Source organism: Protomyctophum parallelum (assembly GCF_964188405.1).
Source record: "Protomyctophum parallelum genome assembly, chromosome: 8".
Taxonomy (NCBI): Eukaryota; Metazoa; Chordata; class Actinopteri; order Myctophiformes; family Myctophidae; genus Protomyctophum; species Protomyctophum parallelum.
Genome location: NC_139703.1, coordinates 35,283,230 through 35,302,428, shown reverse-complemented (window position 1 = coordinate 35,302,428; position 19,199 = coordinate 35,283,230). Strand labels below are relative to the sequence as shown.

At 41.8% G+C, this 19,199-nt stretch overlaps 1 protein-coding gene across 1 annotated transcript in view; it reads right to left on the bottom strand.

Annotated features, from left to right (window-relative positions):
• Nucleotides 1–1,174: 1,174 nt before the first annotated feature.
• Nucleotides 1,175–19,199, bottom strand: part of atp2b2 (ATPase plasma membrane Ca2+ transporting 2) — a 145,493-nt gene continuing 127,468 nt past the window's right edge. Inside the window, exons 19-23 of the mRNA XM_083771716.1 lie at nt 17,999–18,210; nt 15,157–15,264; nt 14,352–14,534; nt 11,657–11,755; nt 1,175–3,913 (exon numbers count right to left, since the gene is read on the bottom strand). Coding sequence (XP_083627842.1) covers nt 3,569–3,913; nt 11,657–11,755; nt 14,352–14,534; nt 15,157–15,264; nt 17,999–18,210 — 947 coding nt within the window. The 3' untranslated portion in view covers nt 1,175–3,568. The remainder of the gene's footprint in view (nt 3,914–11,656; nt 11,756–14,351; nt 14,535–15,156; nt 15,265–17,998; nt 18,211–19,199) is intronic.

The window sequence follows — 19,199 nt, the reverse complement described above, 5'->3', positions numbered from 1 at the left end:
CTCCTGAATGTAAAAATGGTTTTGAGAATGTCGGCTGAAAGTCTTTTCTTGAAAATGTTTTTATTTTTTATTATTATTTTTATTTTATTTTTTTGGTTTGTTTAGTTTTTAGTTTTTGTTTATTTGTTTTTTTTTTTACAGAGGAAAGAAAAAAGAATGTAAAAAAACTTCTTTCAGAAAAAAACCCAAAATAAAAAATATTAACAGCTCCTAAGCAGAACGTCAGAATCACATTTCAACTCCAAACTAAAGATAGTCCATGCTGCTTTTTCAACAGGCCTGAGGCTGACACGGAAAGCTTGTGCACCCTTTCTGCAGATGGACAGATCGACTGGGAAAACGACACAGGAGGAGGACATGAAGCCCCGTTCATAATTTGCCGTACGGCAGCGTTTATATAAGCACCAAAAATAGGCGACCTACGAGCTTGTAGATCAAGCTATTTTTTGGCGCGCGACACCGTCGCATACGACAGAGCATAAACTAAGCCTATAAGCCTGAATTAAACGTAGTTGCGCGTCGGCGCAGAGTGCTGAAAATAGCCGACCTAAGAGCTTGTAAATCTGCTGTTTTCAGAACGGGACACCAGCATGCAACAAAGTATAAATCAAGCAACACAGAAAGAAAAAAAAAAGAAAAGAATAGAACTGCTCGGATATGTGATTGTATATATTGTATATGATTTTTAAGAGTAGAAAAACCTGTGATTGGGTCAAGTTGCATAATGAGCCTATTAACGTCATGCTTGGCAATGACTCCAATTAGTTAGAGAAATAACGACGAGTACACATGGGTTAGTTTAGTTATAGTCCACTTGCCAGCCCATAGAGCCCCATTTGTAAACCCGGACATGCCGAGTAGGCTACAACAAGGTTTTATGTTGAGATGTTGAGTATGGGTCCCCAGCATTTAGAAACTGCCGGATGCTAACTTGCATTATGTCACAATTTCACAATTTTGTGACCATACCATTAACAACCAACAGAAAAGGCAAACATTTCATCATGCTTTATGTAGCATGTGACGTGTCAAACTAGGGGGTTTTAATGATGCTGAATCCTTTCCAAGTTTTGTAAAAAAAAATAAACACCCATTGGGCTAAAAACGGCCATAGCCATGGCCGTTTTTAGCCCAAGGAAGCCCATGAAAAACCCCTAGTTTGACACGTCACATGCGCTACTTAAAGCATGATGAAATGTTTTCCTTATAGGTTGTTAATGGAATGGTCACATATTATGCCAATTATGAAAATTGCTCAACATATGCAAATTAGCATCTGGCAGTTACTTTCTACGTGCTGGGGACCCATATTCAACAATAAAACGTTGGTGTACTCAACATGCCTGGGTTCACATTCTGGCAAGTGAGGGGGCCATGTCCTTCTGGGTGCAGTCAATTGGGTAAGTGTGCCTTCTCTCTCTCTCGGGTAACAACTGGTTGGTCAAAGCACAATAAATACTTTACAACTAGTGAGTACAGTTGAGATGCTAGTACTGTATATTCTGTGACAGCAGGAAGACAAGCTTGGTTAAAACACACAAAAGCACATCTAGATATACACCACAGAGTTTTCATTCATAACCAGATGCAGAAAAAGGATAAATCTTTTGTTTTATATATAGAAAAAGAGTCAAAGCAACATTCCATTTCGGTTGTGGTATTTTTTCCTCTTTTTTTTCTCCTTCATTTTTGATGTTGAAAATGCCACCAGCGTTTTGGGGCTGCGTGTTTCTCTCTTTTGGAAAACAAATAATGATAGTAAACCCCCCAAAAAATAAAGATTTATCAACACAATATAGCACAAAATCTCAACACAAGTGTTTGATTTTCATACAGGTATAAAGCCAAATACAACTTAGTTTGCAAATTTCTAAAAGTGACTCGATTGCAACCCTTGATGCAGGTCACGCATAACTTAAAACACCCAAAGTCCTTTAAATGAGCAGAATTATCTAGATGACAGTTCACCACAGAGGCCCTGATATCAGCCTTGGACTCAGGCCCTAACCCTGGGCCAGAGCCATGGCACAGAATAAAAAAACACAACTTACAGAACAAAATCACCCCCCTCTGTCTCGTTAAGAAGACTTCCACTTGGAAAAAAATAAAGACAGAACAAAGGGAAGCTACTCAGACTTGATCCCAACAATCGCGTAGAATAATACTAAGATGCCACATTTACTAGGTACTGTATCCCATTACATTTTGGTTTTTGTTTTAGTTTGTTAATCCTCTAAAAATATCTACAGTATTTGACAAGATAGCAGGCAAGTTCCAGCACAAAGGGTTTTTTCAGTAATAAAACACAAACAGAGCTCTGGTCCAAGTATATATATATATATGAGCTGTGAGCTTCTCCACCCCCTTTCTACAAACCAGGAAGTATAAACTCTACTATGGGTTGTAAACAAATTACATTCTCTTTAGGACATAAATAAGTTAAAGTATTTAGAGCCATTGAAGCAGGAACAAGGCAACATGCCGACAAACAAAGATAAACTCTCTCTCTATATATATATATATATTTATATTCGTATTTATAGAATATATATTCCATAAATGCTATCATCCATCACCATTATTATAGGTTCCTCTTTTTCCAACAGGTGCAAAACTACTGTGCAAGTTGAGTCCTACAACCTCTATACATATTTCCTTTTTATGGATGAATTAAATCTTTACATTTTGGGTACATGTACATGCCACACAGAGGGAACTCGCAAGGCTGAGAAGCCACCTTAAAAAACAGCAGTCCGCCTTGCATCCTATAGCCCATAAAAAAACAAAGAAGAAAATAACTCCAATAAAATTAAAACCCTTAAAAAAAAGGAAAAAAAATAAAAATGGGTAATGTACATTCATGCAGGAGCAATAATAATAATGGTAATAATAATAATAATAATAATAATAATAGTAATAATAATCATAATAATAACAATGTTTTTTTTCTTCAATTTAATTTAAGCTATTATCAATATAGTCATTGTTATTGTTGAGGAAAGAGCGTAGACAGGAGATCAAAGTCGGTTTTATTTGTTTGTTTTTTCCTTTTCTTCTCCTCTGCAAATTCCTTGAATTCCTCGCTCTCCTGCCACTATTGACACAGTTCAGAAACAGCAGTCAGTGGCACGTGCATACGTGCGCCACACATACAGTACACACACACACCCCCATACGCACGCGCACACGCACACACTCTCTCTCTCACACACACACACACACACACACACACACACACACACACACACACACACACACACACACAGGCGCGCATGCACTCGCACAACCACAACCACAAGTTGGTCATGTGGGTTTTTGTTGAGCTTTTAAATTGATTGTTTGTAGTAATTTGACTATGGAGTTTCCCCCATCCAGAGTATAGCCGCAGCTCCGGGGCGCTCAGGGGAGGTGGATGCTATGCTATAAGAGGGAACGGGATATCTGTATACGCAGATGTTTTGGGGCACATAAGATAAGGGACGTGGTATAGGAAGTTGCCCCGAGTTGCCAGCGGATGAGGTGAGGGCCCGGGGGGGGGGGGGGGGGGGGGTGGATACAGGCTGGAGTGTTAGAGACTGGTCTCCAGGCTGTGCAGGGGGCTGGCGCAGAGGGAGGAGGATGCCGATTTACTGGTGTCGATGGTCAGGTTGATGCCGCTGTCGATGGCGTTGTTGTTCTTGTTGGGCGACGTGGGCTGGCTGCCGCCGTGCTTCGCACTCCTGTTCCGCCGCCGCGTCTCCTCGTCATCCGCGGTGTCGTCGTCGTCGATGAGGGGGACGTGGGGCGTCGTGGAGGAGTCTTGTTGCTCTATCCTAAACTCGGGGTGCGACATGAAGTTGTGGATGGACGGTCTGGAGTCGGGCTTATCCAGTCCTTCGTAGAGGGAGCTGCGGAACGCGTTCACGACACGGATCTGTGTATACAGATGGGACATGGAGGAGGACGAGAGAAGGGAGTCGTGTGAGAATCGTAAAATGAGGGTCGGTTTTATTTGGACGGGCTGGAGGGAGCCCGAGAGAGAGAGAGAGAGAGAGATACTGTCCACTGTACCAAGACTTCCCACAGAGTACAGTTCAGAGGGCGTGATTTTCAAACCCAAGGAGAGTTTGAAAATCACCAAATGTTTATAACATGTTTAAAACATTGAAATAATGTTGTCAACTTTCAAAAGTATACTGTATATAGCATCGTCTCCTATATGGATGTATAACTATCTCTGACAGAAAATGCACAATCTTTTTTATAGTTTCACAAGATAGTATTACTCAAAGTGTTAATGTAACAAATCTCTGTTTACATGTTTATTGTATTGTTTTATCTTGATTGTTTTGTTCCACTTTTGCTTTGGCAATGCAAATGTATTCTCGTGCCAATAAAGCTCCTTTGAATTGAATTGAAATTGAATTGAATTGAATTGAAAGAGAGAGAGAGAGAGAGAGAGAGAGAGAGAGAGAGAGAGAGAGAGGAGAGACTAGACCTCTCACTTGAAGAGATAGATAAAGGGGAGGGGAGGGGGGGAGGAGCAGCAGGAGAGAAGACCACCGCAGTCTGTGTTCTGCTTTCACAAGACAATCTACAACAGTTCACAACTCACGGCGGCGTGCACTGAGAAAGACCGTGGGGTCTAAAATATATATATAAATATATATAAAAACACAGCAAGACTGAAGATAAAAGAAAGCAATCACAAAATGCTCGTTGTATAAGTATACGCTTTAAAGTCCAATGTTGCGGTATACCTAGAAACAAGCTCACGTTAATAAACAGAAACAGTCACAGAAAAATAAAAACGGGGGGAATAAATAACACATGCATGTCTGAAGAGGTCTGGTGGACAAGGTCAGTAAAAAGGAAAGGAAGTTAGATTTGACCCATCCAATCGGACAGCTTAAAAACTGCAGTGGGTACAATATCCACACGGTTTGAATGGGGATACGGTACGTACAATCGTACATACACATACAGAGAGAGAGAGAGAGAGAGATGGAGAGAGAGAGCACACACAAGGTGGGCAAAGCACATATGGTCCACAAGTCAACAGAACAACAAGTCTGGGATGATGCGGGCTTGAACAGTCATGGTGTGTAGAAGTCACAGCAAAACAGCACATCAAAGACTATATTATGGCAGAAACCAAACCACAGGCTCACACAATGAAACACAGCGAGCACAGGGACATTAAACAGGAATTCAATCATGCAACAAGACAACGGGACGGTGTGGTAGAGAGGGATGGAAGGGACACACGACTGCTTAAATGAATAAACAGACAGGGAGGGGGATTCATAATAGTAATAATATCATTGTCTGGTCTGACCAAAGCAAGTTCTCAACTCCATGCACATCTAAGTAAACACTCAAGTATATGCCCCCAATAAACTATTTGACCTTTTAATGACAAAACATCACAGATTCATTATTAGATCAAAGTCTGCAGACTAGTTACTGGACATGACATGTTGGTAAATCGGCTGTATCGTATCCGCATGCAGAACTGGATGACTTCTGTTTTAAACTTTGGTAAGTAAGTAATATACAGTTTACATGTACGTGGTCTCCTCAACTATTTAAGGCTGAAACTATAATTTGGTGACAAAATGTTGCAGTTTTAAAAGATTATATGATTACAGTTACCTTGCCGTTTTCAGTTCCAAACTTGATTTCAAGTGCACTGTGTGTAACAAGACTTGAGTATTATGGCTGTGCCATTCATGAAACACAGACAGGATTTTAAATTTGAGTAGGCTACACCTGCCGAAGGCCACAGAAACTGCAACCTTGTGTATTTGTTTTACCGCTTTATAATAACATTATTGTAATGTGAAACAATATATACGAGAAGTGGTGACTGGTGACACACACTCACCTCCATGGAAACTTCAGACTATTGTTAACACAGCCGTTTTAGATGTGAAATTAAGTGTTTGCTTTTTGTGTCAATGACGGAGGCGTGCCGTGTCTGGTGGCCTTGAGCCACGTGAGGCACCGCTGAGCGAGGCGCCGTGCCGAGCGAGTCGCCGTGCCGAGCGTTGCGAAGGCCACCAGACCCAACTCAGCAGATAGGCAGAGAATAGTAAATATTAGTAGCACCTAGTTTCCATGCCCCGACAATAGAGTTGGAAATGACACGTTCAGCAGCATGGTGCAGTCCGGGGGAATACAGCTACAATGTCTAGTATGCCAGTATGGCCATATTAGCCACATTTCAACGTCCTGATAACGGTTGATTTCGTATATTTAATATACGAAACGGACGAATCCGTTGGAAAGAGCCTATATAGTCCAGGCGTCTCCTCCTGGTTTATAAACCGCTGGTGGATGGAATTGACGCTCGGTCGGCGTTCTAGAGCTCTGCTGACCAGTCACTACTGACAACGCCAACAGACCTAACCCGGAAAACAAGAGGTGACCGTGCTTTTGCAGTTGCGGCCCCAGAGTTATGGAATAACTTTAGAGCTGCCCAATCCATAGAGATGTTTAAGTCCCTTCTCAAAACCCACCTTTTCTCTCTTTTCTTTAATGTTGCCTGATCTAGATAGATATACGCATTTGTTTTTTGATTATAATGGTTATGTATTCTTCTGTTATTCTAGTACTTTCTTGATGTAATTATTTTATCATGTGCTTATATGTTCTTATACTTTGTTTTTATACTTTGTCTACTGTGAAGCACTTTGGTCAATTTTGGTTGTGTAAATGTGCTATATAAATATAGGTTGGTTGATTGATTGATTGATTGATTGATTTATTCTCGCTTATGTCTGGATGTACCCATTGACTGGAGGTACGAATACTCTACGATTGGTTAGTTCGTTGCTAGGCCAAACAAGGATAGAATACAGGCCATAGGCCATTCTGCTTCCTGCTCCTCGTACAGTGAGGACGCTTCGCTTCGCCGCGCTCGCCTATGCTTGCATTCCTCAACTGATATCCTTGCTTTATTTTTATTTTTTTATCTCTACAAGTGGATCCTAGATACTTGTAAACCGATGGGACTGTTTTTGTTCTTTAGATAGAAGTTTTTGCCTACTTCAAAATACCCTTTTTTTGTAGGCTACCTTCTGTGACTGGGTACGTGGCACATAGCTAGCTATATAGCTAACTAGCTCTGGATACTTGGCAAATAGCCAGCCATGCCCCCAACTATCACCTCAGAGGACTTTCAGAAGCTGCTTCAAAAGATTGCTTTGCTGGAAACGGAATTACACCTCTTAAGAGTGAATTTGGGAGTAAAATGTGTGAAAGGCAAATCTAAATTCACACCTCCCCAAAGGGAGAATTTGCGGTTAACTAATAGATTTAACCCATTGCTGAATGCTGCCGAGTCTAGTGGCCCATCAGATAACCGTGTTAACGCCACTCCGAGCAGGGTAGCTAATGGAGAGCAAATGATTGAATGTCTAATTGTCGGCGATCAGGCTGTAAAATATGTTAAAAGCAACAAAAAGAGAAAGGCTAAAGTAATATGCTTTCCCAATTACACTATCTCTGATATGGAGGACAGAATTGAAAAGATTGTTGATGCAACTGGAAAACGAATGCCATTGGAACGAATGGCATTCGCTGGAAGGGCAGTAGAAGCCCTAGAAGCATACCCTACCTACTTTATACTTTTTAATGCGACCATAATTTACAAAACACATAATTGAGAGAAGACTTTAAACTAGCGCCCGAAAACATGAAGTATTTATAACTATGTTTACTATACGGTAATGAATTCAAGGGGAATCAGTGACACCTTCTGGGTGAACTGCAGCGTTTTAATGATTTCCTTGTTGGCTTCATATCCAGAACGGATGTTGCCACCTGCCTGGTCTATACTGAAGATAAACCCTGGAAAATGAAAGTTGTCATGTCAGCTGGCATGTCCTAAAGAATTTATATAAATTTTAAATCAACCGGAAGAAGTTACGCAGTACGACTGTAACTCTGAAAATGGGTCAGTCAACACGAAAGACTTTGCTGTGCACTTGTCTTTAATACCTCCTTTCTACCACCTCCTCCTCTCTGTCAGTCAGTCAGTCAGTCGGTTTTTATGTTTTGTAAACGAATGCCCTACTACTTACTCATACAATACAGTGTTAAATCTAACACGAGTAGCGACTGGACCGCAGGGGGGCCTTCTAAGACATGATCTTTTCTTAGAATTGGACTGGATGATTTAGATTGCGAGTTATTAACGTTTTAATATTTTCGTTCTCGTCGGCTAAACAGGGGGGGAACATTTTCGATGACGTCCCACTGTTACGCAACATCGAATGTTGCGCAGCAGGCGCTTCCAGGCTGTAGAGCGATGCGATCGGTTTTCATATCAATAATCTTCGTTTTTTGGATAAAACGTCGTCCTGGGCGCTGGTGTTACTAATTGAAAGGACATAAATTAGAAAACAAGAAGTAATGAAGACGTGAAAATAGCTGAGCTACAATCTCACAAGCGACGTCTTTTGAGGATGTAGTGTATAGATGGTCTATTTCCAATAGTCTGCGTCCCGAGGAGACATCACATTTATTTTTTGGGTCACAGGCTAAACCGCTAAACCGTGAACCAGTGTTTTTAAATGGCCCCCAGTGGGTGCAGATGCTTTGGTGTGAAAGCAGAAAGATACAGTATATGACACATTGCTCAGCAACTCGCTTTTGATGTCGGATCTCCCAGCAGGGGAAAAAAACGGTATAATACTGTATATATAGAATAATAAAAGCTCAGAATACTACTACACTATATGGCTTTTCCTTTTACACTGGCGCTGTGTGTGTCAGTGCATCTAGTTGCCACAGCAACCCACCGAAAATCTGTTTGATTTGAATAAGATTCCACCCATCATTGCCAGACTAACACACAACAAAAGAACATTGTGGCTTATACTTGAATGTTTAACCCAGTCCTTTGGTGAGTTGGCTCAGAATTAGTTCACAATCACTTCTCACGTCAAGACACAAAAATGAAGGAGGAGGGCTTCGGTAGACGATGGGATGGGATGGGGTGGGTGGGAGGAGGTGGGTGAGGAGAGGCAGACAAACTCACAACCTGAAATGTCACGCCGTGGGAATCACCCTTAGTCCCGCGCTCCTAGCACTCTGAGGAAACAAACACACAGCCAGCGATGAGAAGGACAGTACACACCCCGGGGTGGGATGACTTCTCAAGATGAATTTGAAATATACAGCATGGACGGCAAAACAGACAGCAAGAAGAAGAAGAATGAGAAGGAGAGAAAGCAAGGTAACAAAAAACGCAGAAAGCAAGAAAGAAAGAACCTTCAGAAATGCCAACCCTCTACCTAATATATTACAGAGCACAGTGTATACACCAGTAGTTAACCCTCTACCTAATATATTACAGAGCACAGTGTGTACACCAGTAGTTAACCCTCTACCTAATATATTACAGAGCACAGTGTGTACACCAGTAGTTAACCCTCTACCTAATATATTACAGAGCACAGTGTGTACACCAGTAGTTAACCCTCTACCTAATATATTACAGAGCACAGTATATACACCAGTAGTTAACCCTCTACCTAATATATTACAGAGCACAGTGTATACACCAGTAGTTCCAGTGACCCTCGTGGTTCCTCAAAGCGGTTCTAAATGGACCCTTACAGTCAGATCTGTAATTCTGAGTGTGTATACATTTATACATACATCTCTGAATTATGATGGCCCTCGAAATGAAAAGGTTCAAGAACCACTGGTGTGCACAATAAAAAGGCCTTAAAAGGGGCATTCATATACCGGATGTTAGCAAGGCGATTCGATATGAAAATCAATGTAAAGACATGACAGATATTTCACACATAGTAAACTATACATCAAAAATGCACACGCACACACGCACGCACACACACACACACACACACACACACACACACACACACACACACACACACACACACACACGAAAGCTGGAAATGGCAGCACTCCAAAACAAAACAAAAAGCCTGCATTTTTATCTTTTGGAGTGCTATTTCCACCTCAATTCCCTTTTTTATACCAACCCCCAAGGAGGTATTCAGAGGAAGTGCACCTGCTCTACATTGTGTGTGTGTGTGTGTGTGTGTGTGTGTGTGTGTGTGTGTGTGTGTGTGTGTGTGTGTGTGTGTGTGTGTGCGTGTGCGCGCGCGACGTGCATGCTCGTTTGAAATGTGAATTTGTAGGACAAGGCAACCATACAAACACATGAACATGAATGCTTGCTTGAACGCATCAGTGTTTTGTTCCAACCAGTGTTGTTTTCGTCGACTAAAACTAAGACGAAAAATGTTTGTCGACTACCGTTTTTCACTGACGAAAACTAAATGGAAACTAAATGAAAACTAAGCTATGATGACTATAACTAAGACTAAATATATTAACAATTTCGTCAACAAATAAAAACTAGACTAAAATGTTAGGAAGGGACTAGTGGACAAGAGATCCAGATCCAGATCCCAAGGCCCGCCAAGATACATTTTAGTGAACTATATCTACTGTAGATTTAGTCCACTAAAATCTTATGACATTTAGTCGACTAAAACTAGACTAACAGCAAAACATTCGGGGTGACTAAAATGTGACTAAAACTAAATTAAAACTATTCAAGAGATAATGACTACAACTAAAATCTAAATTTGCCGCCAAAAACAACACTGGTTCCAACACAAGGATCATTACATGTCTGTCTGTCTGTATGTCTATCTAATGCTCTATTAAAGCTATGTTTCATGACATTAATTTTCATTTATTTTAATGTTTTCGATTAGGTTTTATGACCTCAATTACACCCACATAACCTGAGCTTTGAACATTCAGTGGATTTTCTGTGGTCTTGTGTTTTCTCTGTGTCTTCTGAAGCCTTTTGAGCTGCAATGAAAACGGGCAAACAGACCTCAACAGTGACATCTGCTGGCAAATCCCATTGTCATAAATGGAATTTTTGGATCACAATCCACAGGAAAATCAGAGCATGTGTTTGAGCCATAAAACAGACCACAGAAAACCTACTGAATGTTAGTTAATTTTCAATAAAAAGCAAAGCTTTTGCACACCTACAGGCGACAGGTGCGTAGGAGAGGGTACGGTGCCCGACAATGAAAAAGGAACAAACACCGTCACACAGCAACGTTTCGGCCTATGCGGCCTTCTTCAGGCTATCTTTATGAACACAAATGAGAAATAATCCTTTTTGTAGGCTGTCTAACCTAATGGTAAGCCTATGCTTTCTCATTTGTGTTCATAAAGATAGCCGGGTGAAGGCCGCATAGGCCGAAACGTTGCTGTTCCCCTATTAAAGTTGGTTCACTTTTGTTTGTTCCTTTTCTGAAAGGTTCATTTTCAGTAAGAGCATTTTTGCATTTAGTCGACTAAAATCGCATGACATTTAGTTTATTAAGAAAATAGACTAACACTAGAGCATTCCGGGTGGCTATAAAATATGAATTAAAACAAAAACAAAAAATGTATTAAAAAGACTACGACTAAAAGAAAAATCAACACTGCAGCTGAGATTGGCATCCCTGAAGGATCAAGATGGCAGACAAAGCGAGACGGACAGAGGACAGAGTTCTGACTCACGGCCAGTAGTGGGAGTAGGAGCGCTAGCAGCAGTAGTGCTGGTAGGAGAGGAAAGGGCATTGGACAACGACAGGTGACTAGGACTAGAAACATTGGTTACATCCTGGTTCTGGCTTGTGGTGGACGACTGGCGTCTCAGAGCCCCCGGGGGCGCCCCCTGAAATGAGGTGCCGCTCTTGAAGGTGTTGACCACCTCGATCTGCGGGGAGGAGGAGGAGAGAGAGAGAGAGAGAGAGAGAGAGAGAGAGGTGGACAGAACAACAAGAACACAATGGATTCTCAGAGCGTGTGAGAGAGAGAGAGAGAGAGACAGAGAGAGAGAGAGAGAGAGAGAGAGAGAGAGAAGAGACTCAATGGCAGACTGGCTGGATGGTATCGGATGGTGAGAGGCGCGCTCAAAATAAAAGAAAATACAGGGAATGTGTGTATACAGTATGCATTTGGAACACAGTGTGAGGGGTGGGAGGGATAGGCAGCCAAAGGACAAGGGTGCAGTTTTCCCCTCAACGGTGGTGAATGGTGAAATTTTACTTAACTAGACTTAAAGTACAGTACATCGAAAAGTGAATTATTAACTGATTGTCAACAAAGAAAAGCATTATTTTATATACAGAGGCAGCCGTTTAGATATTTTCCAATAAACTCACTCACCAATGGAAAACCAGGGTTCATACCATATAGAGATATAGGGTGTGTTCGGAAATGCGCCATGAACGCACTGGTGTGCTCTCTTGTCGTTCGTTTATTCAGTGCACTCGGTGCGTTGTCGTTCGAAAATCCAGTGCGCTGCGCACCGGGTGTGCCGAGTGCTCGCACTGAGCGACCCTACCCTGAAGCTGGGGTTGTCCGGTGTGATTCGCGTGAATGCGTCACAGCTGTGGTCGTTCATAAATAAGGCACACTGAACGCACTCTGTGACGTCACCGCCCACCACACTCAACAAACTGACCACATTCCCGGTGCGCATTTCCGAACGCACCCATAGTATAAAATACATAAACCAGAATGAACACCCACTGCTGTCCCGCGTGGATTTTCCTCCTCATCCTCCCCAGCAACTCAAACCTGCCCGCTGGTCTATGCTCCGTGCTGTGCAATTTATCCGGCTGCTTCTGTATGGTGCTGGTCTGTAGTACAGTAGCCTCGGAAACCCAGACGTTTTTATTTCCAGGAAGAAAGTTTAGTACAGTGTTGTTGTATAGGATAGCTGCACCCCCAAGACCATCATTGGTGACATGAAATCGTTTGGGAAGGAGAAAAAACCCTGGTATACTATATGAAATATCACAGTGATTATGGTCGGGAGAGATAAGGACAGTACGGTACACACTCAGTTTTAATATTGGGAAGCGCTGGCATATACAGTACGTGCATATGCAGCACACGTATGCCACACTGATATCTACAGTATATGCACCTATGACACACCATATAGTTGTAATAGATGTTCTAGAGACACACCTTGGTGTTTCCATCACTCCAACGGTGCAAGAGGTCTTCATATACCTGAATTGTTGGTCACCTTGAGTTAAAGATGGAGTGCCACAATTTTTGTATTTTTCCAGTTTTTCATGTGCCTATGAGGTGACAGTATTTAATTAGACACCCTGGAGTCGTCTTTATGTGCAATGGTGTATTAACTTTGCATTTAGGGTTTCTTCCTGGAGGCTGAACCCTTGACAGTCAAACGGGCCAATGAAATAAACAGTAATATAGTGACATCTCACTATCAGCCCCTCCCCTAACCCCTCCCCCTTTATCATACAACTACAGCTGTGGGTGCGTCTTCAGTTCAGGTGGATCACCAGCCATCACCACCCACCAGGCAAACCAGGCATACTTAATGAACTGGTGGGCATGCCCACATAAAAGCAACATTTTGACAAATACTGTACACTTTTTTGAAAAAATTATACCACCTTATAACAATAAAACCTGATGATCATGTTTTAGGGTGGAAAACAATCACGGCACTCCATCTTTAAGACAACTTTAGCCCTAAAGTTATATATATACACACACTTACAATAGGTGTGCGCTGGCGGCAAAAACCGAACACAAGATTGTAGTTCAGCTATTTCTGAAGCGCAACTAAGTATAACTCAAGCTTTACTGAGCGCAACAGACAGACAAACCTTCTGACGGTTTGACCTCGACCATGTTCACTCCTGCAGAGCTGTGATTGTCCCAAGCATAAACAGGTGACCATGCATTTGAAGAAGACATAAAATAACAAACAACAGCTAAGAGGAAGGGGGGAAAACTAAATAGCGTAAATACTAAAAATACATAAATAAAACAGAACAGGAAGTTGCAGATATAATTCAATGTACATGTATACACTATACAGTGGTGGAAGAAGTGTTCACATTTCTTACTTGGGTAAAAGTATCAATACCACAATGTATTTCAAACAGTACAAATGTATTAGCATCAAAATATACATAGGCCTATTGTGTTTGGGGGGAGGTTCAGTCTCAATCCTTCTTTATACTCTATGGTTGCGACGCATTGTATAGGGTTGAAGTGGTTAATGCATGTTTTCTAATCAAAATGAAAATCTCCAAAGCAACCAGTAACTAAAGTTTTCAAATAATTGTAGTGGAGCAAAAGTACAAATGTTGGCTCTAAGATGTAGTGGAGTAGAAGTAAACGTAATTGGAAATTGGAAAGTACAAATACCTCAAAATTGTCCACCACTGCCTTACGGTGATTAGAAAGTGAACACTCCGAAGTGGAATAGGTGCAAGTGAAACCCTTTGGTCCGTCCCATGCAGTGACAGCTAGTCCCTCACCTGAGTCTGTATGCGGTTGAGTCCTCTGAACCAGAGGATCTGTCCTCTCCTCAGCTCCCTCTCTGCGTGGTCAATCTCCTCCTGGTCCTCGTTCATGTCGTCTTCGGGCAGCTCGTCCTTCTGGCTCAGCTGGCCCGCCTTCCGCAGGAAGCGCAGCTTGCTATTGGGTATGGATGTTATCACCTGTTCCCGTTGGAGGGGAAATTGTGGGTCGTCGTTTCAAAACAAGGCAATAAGGTCCAGAGACTTTCATGGGGTACAGTAGATTATTATTATTATTATTATTTTTAGATGGAACCAGTGGCTCTCAAATTGGGACCTGGGGAACCCAATTGAGAGGGTTCCAGGAGGTTCCCATTAAAAACGAGGAACAGTTTAAACAATTTTAACCATATTGCATACACTGCTATTCCAAAGAAAAAGACGATCCACAGTGCAGTGAAATGTTTTGAAAATCTTAAAAACAAAGGGGGGGGGGGAGTTCGAAGTCAAAGTTAAAAGGATCCCTGGCTAATAAGACAAACATGCCTTGATACAAGTGCCCTCTGTAACTAAAGTTTAAAAATAAAAATAAAACCTTAAATATTAAATTAGTGTGGTTGCTATAAGCAACACACTATTGTTCTTGATCCGAGAATGTTTATGCCAGCAAAATGAACCTGCTTTTTTGTTAACTTTTGCACAACAGAAAAGTGAAGCTTTTGGTAATATAATATAATAATAATAATAATAATTTATATTAAATATAATATAAATGGTACGATATAATTCAGTTCCCAGTGGATACAGTTAACAGATGCATTACCTGTCCCCAGACTAGTTCTCCCAAACCGAGGAACACGCACCACATCCATTTCTCTAGGTCCAGGGGTTGACAACTGAACGGCTTCCCTCCAAACTGCACGATCACAATCTATAAGCAAAGCAAAATGACGTCAGATTGAACAGTGATAATGCACACAATCTAGATCGGTGATGCACATAGTATATAATTACATTTCAATGGAAATTTAATTCATTATGGTTGACCCAATCTTCAAACATTTTCAAACAATATCTGAAATAGGCAAACTACAAAGCTCACAGCGTGTCGGACACATTGTGACGTGGTAGATGGGCTATTTTCGCTAGCCCCTCCTATGTGGACCGTGCGTAATTCCGACGGAGCATTAGTCCGACATGCATCTCGCATGTTGGACATGCGCTGCTCCCGTGCTTGCGGTTATGGTTAGGTTAGGGTTTGAGGTAGGCAGGGCAGGAATTTCACGGCGGCCACAGCGGCCATGGCCGTGCCCCGACCGGCACCCACAGCAGTTCATTTAACCGTTTTTCCTCTGCGCAATTTTCCAGTCATTACGGTAACCAATGTTCCCGCACATGAACACCAGAGATATATTTGTGTATTGTAGTTGTGTTGCCATTTGCCAAGTGGTTTGATTATTTTGCGTTACTTTGCCTTAATAACTACCCCGCTGGTCGTCATGACGCACGCCTCCTCGTGACCATGTGGCGGTCCTACGTCACATGCATTAACGTTGGTCGGACATGGTCCAGCTGATTTATTTTTGTCTAACGCGAAACAGCATGGCTGTCCATAAAAGGAGGAGGAGAGATCTATCTAGCCCACCAAAACAAACATAAATGTACTTTGCATATGGATAGCGACAGAAAAATGAGATGGATATAATTAAACACATAACACACACACCTCCATGTAAGAACAAAAAAAAAGTCTGAAGCTGCACTTGACTTATCTTTAGCACAAAATATAGGCTTTTCTAAACCAAGCCCTCATTCAATTCAACTCATTGTATTTTCTGTGAATTAACTCACAGTTTAACCCAGTGATCCTCAGCCATTTCAATTTCAAGGACCCCCAAATAAAATGTATATGAATTAGCCTAGGGTGACTAGGGTCCTAGGCCATTTCATTATGATTTTCATAATGTTTACAATATTTTACAACAGTAGCTACTTATATTTTGTTATTTAAAGCTATAATTATTTATTTAAGAAGCACTGTTCTGAACCAATGTTCGCCTTGAAATAAAAATGTTTTCAATCATCCTTAACCTTTAAGCTAAAATAATTATTTTATCACTTAAAATCATTGTTTTAATTGATGTCCTTCATGCCCTGGCACTCAGCCTTTGTGCCCTCAAATAGTTGACCACACTAAAGGCCAAGTGGCTGAAATGGGATGAAATTCCAGGCCTGGAGGTAGGTTGACGTTTGTCGGACCAATGACTGAACTAAGTACTGCACCACTCCAAATGCCATTGGAGGGCACAGCCAGAGTCTATGGCTACTCAGTGATCCTAAGTATGGAAACATTTGGAAACCACTGATGTACATGTAGGTGTCAAAAAGGTCACGAGACACCTTCATAACCACAGGGAAAAAAATCAGGGTGCTCTTATCACCATACATCATCATACATCACATTCCGTGCTCTGCCAATCCAATCATCACATTGCGTGCTATGCCAATCAAATCATCACACTCCGTGCTCTGCCAATCAAATCATCACATTCCATGCTCTGCCAATTAAACCATCACAAAAGTCACTCCGGACAATCACTTTTGGCGTCTTCACTTTTCGGCCCTCACTTTTATCTTTCAAATTATGTATTTTGCTCAGCCAATCAAATCATCGCTATGGGGTGATCAGCCAATCACAAGCCAATGTTTGTGTTCACACAAACCCGGAAAGCTGCGGGCATAGGAGGGGCTATAGGGCCACCCACTGTAGCTGCCAAATTCATTGCAGATTCACTGCCACTATATATACGTTACGAGGCATGAATGCAGAGTGTTATTGTATAATAAAAATAAAAAAATCACACCCGTGTGAAGTGAGGGGCGCTCTTATCATCCTGCATCATCTCATGTCTCCATGTCAACCACTCCCACATTACATTCCAACTCTCAGGCCTTGCCACACACCTGCTCACACTCCCTCATTATCCCCACAGTGCCATGCCCCTTTCACACCTGAGGACACTTCTCCAATCATCCTGCTCCCCATAAGACTGGACTCATTCCACACAAACATTGCCAGTACATCCTTTGTGTTCCCTGTGATGCTCCTGAGGTTTTTGTTTCCAGTGTTTCATTCCTCTGAAACATTTTGCATTTTGGACCTTGCTACATTGGACTCATTGAGAGGTTTGCTTTTTGGACCTTGTTATTTTTGTTATTGTATTTTTGAACTGTTTAGCTTTTGGACATCCTGAGTTTTTGCTGTTATGCAGTATACTACTTTTGCTTGTAAGCTTTACTGCTCCAATAAATACCATTATTGAACTTCTCTGCTTGTGGCTCTGCGCTTGGGTTATATCTCCTGCCTATCCTGACATTTATATAAAAATCACACCCGTGTGAAGTGAGGGGGGCTAATATATTAAAGTCTCATGTTGATTAGGTGATGTAAAACAAACGGTGCCAACACAAACATTAAATGCCATTAACAATAAAGAGACAATATGACGTAATGAGGGAGAATATGACATACATTTTCCCTTCATTGTCAATGGCGTTTTTAGAACAAACATTAAACCTGTATATAGGAGGGGCTGGCGCCCCTCAAAAATGTGAGGACAGAAAAGTGAGGATAATTTTTTTTGAATGTTTTTATCTCCTTATACCTGGATGGCGAAGGTGCCAATTACGATGGTGCAGAAGATGGGATTCCTGAAGATTCCGTCAAAGACGTTCCTCTCGCCGTGGATCTTGCGGGCGTTAATCTCGTTGAAGAGCTGCATCATGACGAAGGTGTTAAAGATGATGGTGTAATGCTCAGACGGAGGGGCGTGCAGCGGGGCGTTGCGGCCACTGTCGATGTCAAAGATCTTCTCGCCTGTAGGACAGAATAAAAGCTTCATTTAGACGCTATTCATGCCTATAACAGTGGTTCCCAAACTTTTTCATGTCAAGGACCCCCAAATTGACACTAATTAACCCACGGACCCCCATTTGAAAATACATGCCAGGGACCCCCATAAGAGAAGATTTTTTTATGGCTCTGGAAGTGATTCTCGACCAGTTTAATTTCAAGGACCCCCCCATTGACATGCATTATAGTCTACGTAGGGACCCCATTTAATTGCATTTCTATTTCTGAGACCCAAATTCAGGGTTCTAAACTATCATTTAGCTGGGGACCCAAGGAACAAGGACTTTGGGAACCACTGGCCTATAAGCCTGAATGATTACTAACTTCCTTCCATGGTGGGTGTCCTGTCTGGGTGCATTGAAAATGCTGTAATGTAAGTTACAGTAATGTAAATTCAGTTCAAAGCTGTAACTTTAATATAGTTATCTCCCACATGCAATATCATTGTGAAGCACAAAATGTGTTAAATACAATGCAGCCAGTTCAACCTGACATCCATACGGTATATACAGTAGGTCCACGTAGGGGCGCTCTTACATCACATTCCATGGTCAGCCAATAAAATCATCACATTCCGTGCTCAGCCAATCAAATCATCACATTCCGTCGTACAAACACACGGGCACCCACCCTGGCCAAGACCTAGAGGCTATCATTTGTTTGGGGGGAAGTTGCGGGATAGTATCGCTCAAGGAAATTAATGATGTTGATGGCTTTACAAATCAGTTTACATTCTCCGTGAATGAAACAAGTGTTGTGATTGGTCGGGAAAATATCGTATCCAGGGGAAATACATTTGACGGATGTTCCGGAGGATACATCCGCCCACAGCTTCTCTCCCTTCGGTTGTAACTGGGCTTTTCTTTTCGCAGATAAGTAAGCCTGGGACCGAGGCTACACGGGACACACAAAGCTGGGCATAGGAGGGGGCGGGGCTAGCGCCCCTAAAAAAT